Below are 9,631 nucleotides of genomic sequence, written 5' to 3'. Positions count from 1 at the left end.
CATATTTTTGTTACTACTTACTAGTACTAGCTATGTGACCAGGAGATCATGTGTTCGAGTCATGAAAATAGTTTCTTGCAGAAATGCAGGGTAAGACTGTGTACAATAAATCATTACGATCCGATACTTCCTCACGCGCATAGCGGGTGCCTAGTGCATTGGGTTTTTATTTTTTATTTTTATACTAGTACTAGCTAGTAGTATTAGTTTTGGGTTACCTTTTTTCATAAACTTTTTTTCGTTCTTCTTGTATTTCATTCAGAAATTAGTACCCCACCTTACATCTTACAGTCATTGAGTTGACTATATAGCAAATCAATGCCCTTTTCTTGTTTATTCAATTCAAGAAGTTTTTTCTTCCTTCCTCTGGATCCGCTAATGGACCGTCATATATTTTCACAGTTTGTTGTACCATTTCAGTTGCTGCTAATAGTGAGTCTCTCTCTGGCTTCACCAAATGATCATCGCTACAACTTTGGAGATGAAGTCCCTCTTTTTGTCAACAAAGTTGGTCCCTTGAATAATCCCAGGTATCCCTCCTTTTATTTTATTTTCAATTGGGCGGTTTCTTTTTTTGTTTAGTTTATAAAAAATTGCTTTTGATTCCATGCGGATTGTTGTTAAATTGTTTAATTCTTTGGACTCAAATGTTGTGCGGTTGTTAAAAATGATGTTGCCATTAATCAGACTTGTCGCCAAAAACCTCTTCCCTTTACCTGAGGTAGATCCAGGATTTAGTGGGTGTTTGAATACCACACTGCACTCATTAATGCTCTGTGACAGTGGCCAAAAACTTAGTACAAACATAGTACCTTTTTTATGATTGTCGTGTCCTAGCTAGCGTGCACGCTCCTTGACTATTCCATCAGGCATTTGCTACCTCCCCCAACACATTTAGGGGTCGTTTGGTAGGGTGTATATGAATAGTGCGGAATAAGATGTATTAGTAATGCATGAATTAGTAATGCAAGCATTAGTTATGCAAATATTATTTCTTATCTATTGTTTGGTGTGGTGTATTAAAATTATAATGCATTGCATAATTTTTAAGAAAAATAGTTGCTTACAAAAATGCCCTCCATATTCTCTAGCTTTAAGAGACTTTAAGGACAATTTTGTCTTTAACCATGCTAATGCATGCATTAAAGCCTTGATATTACTAATGCCATGGTTTTCTATGCATTACTTATGCATAGGATAATGTCAAGTATGATGTATAACTAATACAAGTATTAGTTATACACAAGTTGAAAAAATGTACCAAACAGAGTATTAGTAATGCATAGAACTAATGCTATGTGACAGTGGCCAAAAACTTAGTACAAACATAGTACCTTTTTTATGATTGTCGTGTCCTAGCTAGCTTGCACACGCCTTGATTATTCCATCAGGCATTTGCTACCTCCCACAACACATTTAGCTGGTTATTTTGCCGGCCAAGGCTTAGGCAGATAGGAGTGTGTGAGTGAGTATGTGTGTTTATGAGAATGTGTGTGTGCGTGTGCATTGACCAAGCCACCGCCTTGGTACTAATCCGCCTCTAGGATGCCCTCCCCGGTACTAGGAACAGGTATGGTGATGCAAGGATTTATGAAAATTATTGCTACTTGTTAAAAAAGTTTCAGGTCTATAGAATTGAGAATGAGGGTGTAGAGAACTTTAATTTTTTTTTCTTTTTGTTGAGTTAGGCCAAGGTCCATATTCTTAACAAATTGTTCCTCATTTTTGTGGCAAGTCATTTTTTTCTTGCAAGCATGATAATGTTTCAGAGAGAAAGAGACTGTTCATGGTACACATATTTTACAAGTCTTCAATACATGTTAGGAAATTTGACACTTAATTTCTCTATAAGTGTACATTGTTAAGGGTGTTAGAATACCTGAAAATGTTTGGCATGTTCACACTTTTAAACATGTGCTTGCTTCTTACGTGGAGCCTTCCTTTTCTGCCATGATGTTATGCTAGTTTTTGTGGAATACTTCTAAGTCGTCCTCTTTTGGGTCGTCTATCAGTCTGGCTTCTTTCTTCCCCTTTTTGCTTCTTGTTTTTCCTTTTGAGTTCTTATCGAACAACTAGCCGTCATAAGCTAAAAAGAACTATTAGATCTCTCACCAAAATGTATCCTCCTTGGGAAGTCAATAATATTTTCATTATTGCACTTCTTGATATCTTACAGGGATTTTCAAGGCTGTTATCATACGTCTAGTACTTTCATTTGCTGCATAAATGGAGCAGTTAAGCATCTTGAAGAACTTTCTGCATCCGAATTTGAATATCTTCAAATTTCAATATCCCCATTCTCTGGTCCTTTTTTTAAGCATGAAGTATTTTCCCTTCTTAACTTAATCCAACACAAACCAACATATAAGGATATTTTTCTTTCCTTTTTAGCTGGAAGTTCGCCAACTGTTCGTCTTTAGTAATATTTAGAGGGTCTTTCTCATTCTTGTGCAAAATTCTATGAAATTGGAATCATCAAAGCTAGTGAAATGAGTCAAGGACCTTAATGTGAAAATTCCATGTTTTCTTACTTACTGAAAAAGTAAAATGTCTGGGTTTTCTTCATTCCCCTTGCAGTAGATAATCCTGATATTCCTATATCTGCTATTCTTTTGCAGTGAAACATACCAATATTATGACCTGCCATTCTGCCAGCCAGGTCAGCATTTTTGGGCTTGCACTTGAGTATAGCCGACCCCGGCTAGTTTGTGGTTGAGGCATATTTGATTGGTCAGCTTACTGAGTGTCATTTATCATCCAAATAAAGTCCTTTTTTTTTTATTCTTCTGCTGAGTTGTGTTGAACACATGCTATTAGAGGGCTAGTACTGCCAGAGGCGGATATATCATTTAAACTCTATGAGATCAACTTTTAAAGTTTTTAGCTTTGAACCCATTGTATTTTTAAAGTTATTGGTTCATATCTACTATTTGTTGCAATTTTAGTGAATTTTTACCCATAAATTTATGCTCCGGCCCGAAAGTACTGGGTTCAGATGAACTCGGTACCAAAGGGCTGGATCTGCCCCTGAGTACTGCCAAGGCTGAGTACCATGAACATACAGACTACACTTTACTATTAACATCTTCTGCTCTTTATCTGCTTACATAAACTCTAAATGTTATTACTGGTTAGACCAAGAGCAAAGCTATGCCTGTGATAAGATGTTATTGATGGTACCCTTTAATATATTTTGTCAGTATCACTGGTTATCTCTGGAGTTAGTTATGTTAAACCCTTAACTATCTTATCTTCTAGAAGTTGAACTTTTAGTTTTACTTGACACAGGTGAGTTGCTTCCGGAAAATGAATCCCTTGGGGAAGTTTTGAATGGTGACCGTCTAACCAATACCTTGTACCGGTTGAAATTTGGAGTGGACAAAGATGGGGTTGTCCTGTGTCACAAGAAGCTTAATCAAAATGATGTCTCAAAGTTCAGGAATGCTATTATTAAAGATTACTACTATCAGATGTACTTTGACGATCTCCCTTTCTGGGGATTTTTCGGGAAAATTGAAGATGAACACTGGACCCTGGACGGAAAGGGCCCCAAGTATTTTCTCTTTAAGCATGTCCAATTTGATGTCCTTCACAATGGAAACCAAATCATAGAAGTACATGCTTTCAGTGATCCAAGCCATGTTGTGGATATAACAGAAGATAAAGACCAAAGTGTTACCTTCACGTATAATGTATTCTGGAATGAAACCTCAACTCTATTCAAGAATAGAATGGCAAGATACTCTAGGGCTTCCGGAAATCCAGTGAACCAACAAGTTCATTGGTTCTCGATAGTTAATTCAATTGTTATTACTGTTTTGCTGATGGCCTTTTTTGCTGTGAGTATGATGCAGCGTCTTAAGAATGATCTGACAAAGTAAGCCTCATATCATGCTTATTATTGTTTAAAGCAAAAGAAGTGATCCATGTATATTTTACATGAAGGCACCTGAAGCTGAAAGCACTGTCCTCATATTTGTATGATTGATATGCAGATGGTCTAGCAGTGATGAAGAGGAAGACAAAGAAGTGGGTTGGAAGTACCTTCATGGTGACGTATTTAGATGTCCCTCAAACATGCCTCTGCTTTGTGCAGTTATTGGTGCTGGTTCCCAGCTGTTGACCTTGTAAGCTGTAACACTCATTTATTCATCAGATGATTTCATAAGTTCATTAAGTTCTCTGTAGGGAACTGATAATAGTTGTTCGTTTCATTTTGATATGACCAGTGAGCCATCTTCTATTTCTTTTCCGACTTATCATTGAGAGAAGATCTCTGTGCATAAGTTTGGGCCTGTGATATTTAACTCAAGATGCTGTATCTCCAGGCTCTATTCTGCGACTTTATTTTCTGAATAAAGTACATTTATGGAGGTCTAGTTCTAGGAGTTGCCTCCCCATCATCTCTTAGTCACATGCATTTGTTTTGACTACTTATTTGAGCCACTGATGGAACAATGGTGATGGTGATGCGGGTAAAGCCTCCTGAATGTCGGTCTTCCCTCGTTTTAGACTGGTTGCTGGGGACTTGCCTCGTCTTCAAATTGAAGAGAAATTTTACTGCGATGTGACTTGGACCTTCGGGCAAAAATGAAAAAAGGAAAGAAGAATCCAAAGTGAGAATCTGGCGAATCAACAGGTCAAACTGCAACGCTCAAGACAGCTAGTTACCAACTTACATTCTACACCTTGGCCAATTTCTTATTTTATCTTACCTATTGCTGTCCACCTGACCGTCTTATAGAACCCACATCCGCACTGCTCTTCTATTTTGAGCCCTACCCATCTTGCCAATTCTCAATCCCAACCAATCCCATTTAACAAAATATACCTGGAGACCCTGGCAGGTGAGCTCTATTTTGTCCAGCTTCCGTCAGCGATCTTTCATTTTCCAGACAAACTCTTACATTGCCTTCGCGATTCATATTTGGTAACAATGTTATCCCAGCAAATGTTGCATATTATCAGCTTCATTTATCTTCTCTGCGTTGTTCTGGTAATTTAGAAATAATAATGGAAAGATAGCTTTGAGATTTTTTTTTGTTTAACCTTGACAATAAGAGCTTAGATATGGAAAAGGTCCTATGTATTCTCTAAATAATTGGTATGGTTTCCATCAGCTGCAAAAATACTTCCATGTAAGGGTGGTGTTTACTGCATGATTATTTTGACGTATTTATATTACTTAATTGATCATGCAAGGCACATCTTTGGCTTTAGTTAATGGTTTCTGCTGCATTTACAGGTTCTTCTTCTTATTTGTTTTGGCGTTTCTTGGTGTCCTATATCCATATAACCGTGGAACGCTCTTCACATCCTTGGTCATAATTTATACCCTTACATCTGCAGTTGCCGGATACAGATCTGCCGCTTTCTACAGTCAATTTGTTGAAACTGGATGGGTGACTTATTAATTTCTTCCAGCTTTGTATTTCTATAATTACTGTTAATCCAGGAACTGAAAATTTTTCTTTTCGCCACTAGGAAAGGAGCGTTACTTTCTCTGCCGTGCTCTTTCTTGGACCATTCCTCTTAATGGAGTTTTTCCTTAATTTAGTCGCTGCATCATTTGGGGCTACTTTAGCAATTCCATTTGGCACTACACTTGTCATTGTTCTTGTTTATACCCTCATTGCTATGCCACTGCTTGCTCTTGGTGGGATAATTGGCTATCGGTGTAGGTCTGAGTTTCAAGCACCTTCTGCCACAAAAAAGTGTGCAAGAGAGATACCATCACTAGCTTGGTACAGGAAGACACCTGGTCAAATGCTTCTGGCTGGTCTTCTACCGTTCAGCGCCATTGTTGTTGAGTTACACCAGTTGTATGCAACCCTTTGGGGCTACAAAATTTCGACTCTTCCTGGTATTCTATTTTTTATGTTTATAATCCTCATAATGCTCACTGTGATCTTAAGCATCAGTTTGACATACATTCAGCTGACAGTGGAAGACCATGAATGGTGGTGGCGGTATGTATCAATTTGGATTTTTCTTTGAACTAGTCATACCTGAAGACTGCATGCATACACATCTTGTCCATCTTTATATCTTTGTTCTTTTCGTTCTTTGAGTGCTAATTGATGGAGCTCTGGTTGAATTCGTTTTGACTTTTATGGGATTAAAAAATACAGTTTCTCCTTAACCTAGTTTTACTTCATATTTCAACAAAATTATAAGGCAGAATGGTAATATGCAGATAATATTTGCACTATCCAGAACTTAGTACCCAGTACTAGGGGTGTACAAAGGAAACTGACAAACCGGACCAACCCGATAATCCGAGTCAAACCGGAAAAAAAAAACCCGACTATGGTTTGATTTGATTTGGTTTGGTGTTGGGAAAAAAACCCGACCATAATTGGTTTGGTTTGATTTTAACTAAAGAAAGTCAAACCGAAACCAAATTAACCCTATATTACATATATAAAATTTTTAGATATATTTAATATATAAATATACTTATTGTGATGTAATTTATAAATATTTCTTAAAAAAAATCATAATTTTATCTTTTAAGGTATTATTTTAAGGTTGGACTTAGAACTTTTGAATGTTCCAATAAGTTTTATAGTCATTAATACTGTAAATTAAATAATGCTAACAAAAGTCCAAGCCAAAATCAAATCAATGTTAATGCTAACAATAGACATTCAATTCAATACTACGAACGGGAATGTTTGAATATCTATTTTTTGTTTTGTAATAATTTAGATAAAAATGCATAACCTATTTTTATTTTTTTTAGCGTTTAGTCATGTAATTAGTACTCCCTTATTAGTCTACTTATTTTAGCATGACTTAGTACTTCTAGATTATGTTTATTTTTATTATGACTTTTTAATTAACAATATTCATATTACATAATTTTTTTGTCTTTATTGTTGAATATTTTAGGATAATGCCATGACACATCTCATATTTTGTATTATTTTCTTGGAAAATACTTTATATAGTTGTATCTTATTAGGATTAAAGAATTATTTTGAGCACAAGTTATATGTTTTGTTCTACGAAGATTTTACCGGAAAAAAATCCAAAAAAACCCGAATAACCCGAAAATCCGAGAAAATCCGAGATTGAAAAACCCGAGTTTTATTGGTTTGGTCTTTAAATTTAGTAAATCCGACACAATTGGTTTAGTTTGGTAATTGTAAAATCTGAACCAACCCGACCTATGTACACCCCTACCCAGTACTAACCACAGTGGAGGCTATCAGCAAATTTCTTCAAATGTTGAATGATTTCTTATTTGCTTCAATGCAGTAACTACGTTGTTGTGTTTTATGACATTATTGAGTGATTCATGGAATCAATGATGCTGTGAGTATTTTGTGTGTGACAGAAATGGATGACAACTGAGTATTATTGAACAGTCGTTGAACCCCCATATGTGCTGGATCAATGTATATGTTGAGTGAAATGTAAACCTGGAGTCAAAAGTTCAACGTGTTCCAAAAAAACTTTGAAACAATTATTAAGAAATTACTGATATGTAACTTAATTTACTAAGTTGCTGCTTGCTATTCATCTTCTTATTTGGTAGCTCATTTACAACATCTATGGTTGCCTCCATAGACTGATAAATATGTTGTTTGATGCAGGTCTATTTTCCGTGGGGGCTCAACAGCTGTATTTATGTTTGCGTACTCCATATTCTTCTACTGCAAATCAAACATGAGCGGGGTCTTGCAAACTGCCATCTTCTTTTTATATAACACTTGCATATGCTATGCATTTTTCCTTATGCTTGGAACAATCAGTCTACATGCTTCCTTGATGTTTATTCGTCACATCTACCATGCTGTAAAGAGTGAATGAGAATCTGTCCTCAATCACTTTGAATTGCTATCATTTGAAGCTCTCATCAGTGATTTAAGAAGTTAAACAAAAAAAAGTTTCCATCTTCGAGCTTGTATCATTTCAAAACTTCTTCAGTAATTTGAGAAGCTTAACCAATGAGAAAGATTTCATCTCTGTTTGGACAAATGAGCGTTGGGCGCAATATTAATCAAGCATCCTTCAATTTCATAACATCAAGACTAGCAGATGTTGATTTTTGACAAGTATTCAGCATTCTTGTATGAGTAGGAAATGTACTGGACGTTGGACATGAACGGCATTGAGAATACGGTTCAAGTATATTTTTAATCTTCGACAAGGCTTTGACTAACCTTTGATTTACAGACATTGAAAATATTGCTATCAGAAGAGTGAAGACTTCTACAGGAGTCTTGTATTTGAAGGGCAGAAAATTGTAATGATATATGGAGGACGTTACATAACGTGTTCTTTTCTTCATCTTTTCCTGATCTACCTCAAATTTCATCTAATCAATTTTGATTCTCTTTGCTTTGGTAAATCCCAGAGCAGTTCCTAAAAACCTTTGCAGATTTAGTACTACATGGTAGTCTTCTTCTTACTGCATTTTGTTCCTATTAAGTTCAATTCTGTTTTGCAATTGAAGGACCATCTATTTATCAACAGTGAGAATATGTCAATTCTGCACATTTTGACTGCTTAAGCCTCGAGGTTTCACATTCTGTTTTTCATATGATCTCAAAGATGGAATATTTTGCTCAACCACAACTTCTAAGTGAAAATAACCACAGAAATCTGAATCCCCCTTTCCCCCACTCCGAAAAGAATGTTCATTAGCATGAGGAAGTGAGACGCCGAAGAGGCGTTGTAAGGAAGTTGCTAGTAAGGTTTTCGAGCTGGTTAGATTGGGGGCAGGAGGATTCTCAGGTTGCGATATCTTGCGAATGGATTATTCTTCCTTTGGTGAATTGCTAGCTCCAATAAGGGTAATGTTAGCTCTTCAGGCTTTAATTTCCAAATGTTCAAGACTTGGAATCAAGAGCAGGTAGTAGTAGAAAATAAGATAAAATTCAGACATAAAGACGCCAAACAAGATCAAATAGATAAACAGTCTAAAAGTAAGCTTGACTCAAGAAGCAAAAGTGGATTTTATTACTTAGCCAAGATCTTTGGGGGTTAGAAAGAAGTAATGCTCTTTTCAAGCAATGCTAATGATTCCTAAGCAGGCTAGATTTTTGTTCGTCAAGTTTTACCAAGCTTTCTAACATAAGGAGCAAATTCATCCATTTATGGATTACTGTACAGTCTTGATTAGTATGAAAAAGGAAGGTTCTTTCATTTTGTTTTTTAAGCATGGTGAAAAAAACAGAAAGTTGCAAGGTAACAGAGTATTGAAGGCTATTCTTTGCTACCAAAGAAGTGGTACGTACCAGCTTTAACAATAAATATCTAAATGAATCATTCTTCTTTCCTAATGCATTGAAGCATTCTGGCAATACAAGATAATTGCAAGGATACTGAACAATGCAAAGGCTGTTCTTTGTTTTACCATGGAAATGGTAAGTAACATTTTTCACTTAAAATTTCCCCCCAAAGATTAGCAGATACATAAAAAAAAAATCAGCCATGACCAGCATGATCAGCAAGAAAATAATTATTGAAAGATAATTGAAATGTTTGTCTTCGACTCAAATGAGCATTCAATACAGCAAATTTATTCAGACGGACGCTGTCCCAATACTGAAATATCCTCATAACGCTTCTGTATTTCAACAACAACAAAAACTTGAGTTACAAAATTGACACAAGCCCA

The 9,631-nt window shown here is 36.0% G+C and overlaps 1 protein-coding gene across 1 annotated transcript; it reads left to right on the top strand.

Moving 5' to 3' along the window:
• The first annotated feature begins 205 nt into the window (after positions 1-205).
• LOC107802794 (transmembrane 9 superfamily member 5) lies at positions 206-8,380 on the top strand. The gene is made up of 7 exons (XM_016626365.2): positions 206-530; positions 2,619-2,659; positions 3,289-3,877; positions 3,996-4,127; positions 5,246-5,402; positions 5,485-5,969; positions 7,602-8,380. Exons 1-7 carry the CDS (start codon positions 319-321, stop codon positions 7,816-7,818), a joined length of 1,833 nt encoding a protein of 610 aa, XP_016481851.1. The 5' UTR covers positions 206-318; the 3' UTR covers positions 7,819-8,380.
• Positions 8,381-9,631: the final 1,251 nt, after the last annotated feature.

Source organism: Nicotiana tabacum, chromosome 8, assembly GCF_000715075.1.
Source record: "Nicotiana tabacum cultivar K326 chromosome 8, ASM71507v2, whole genome shotgun sequence".
Lineage (NCBI taxonomy): Eukaryota > Viridiplantae > Streptophyta > Magnoliopsida > Solanales > Solanaceae > Nicotiana > Nicotiana tabacum.
This window is presented reverse-complemented; position numbering and strand designations above follow the sequence as displayed.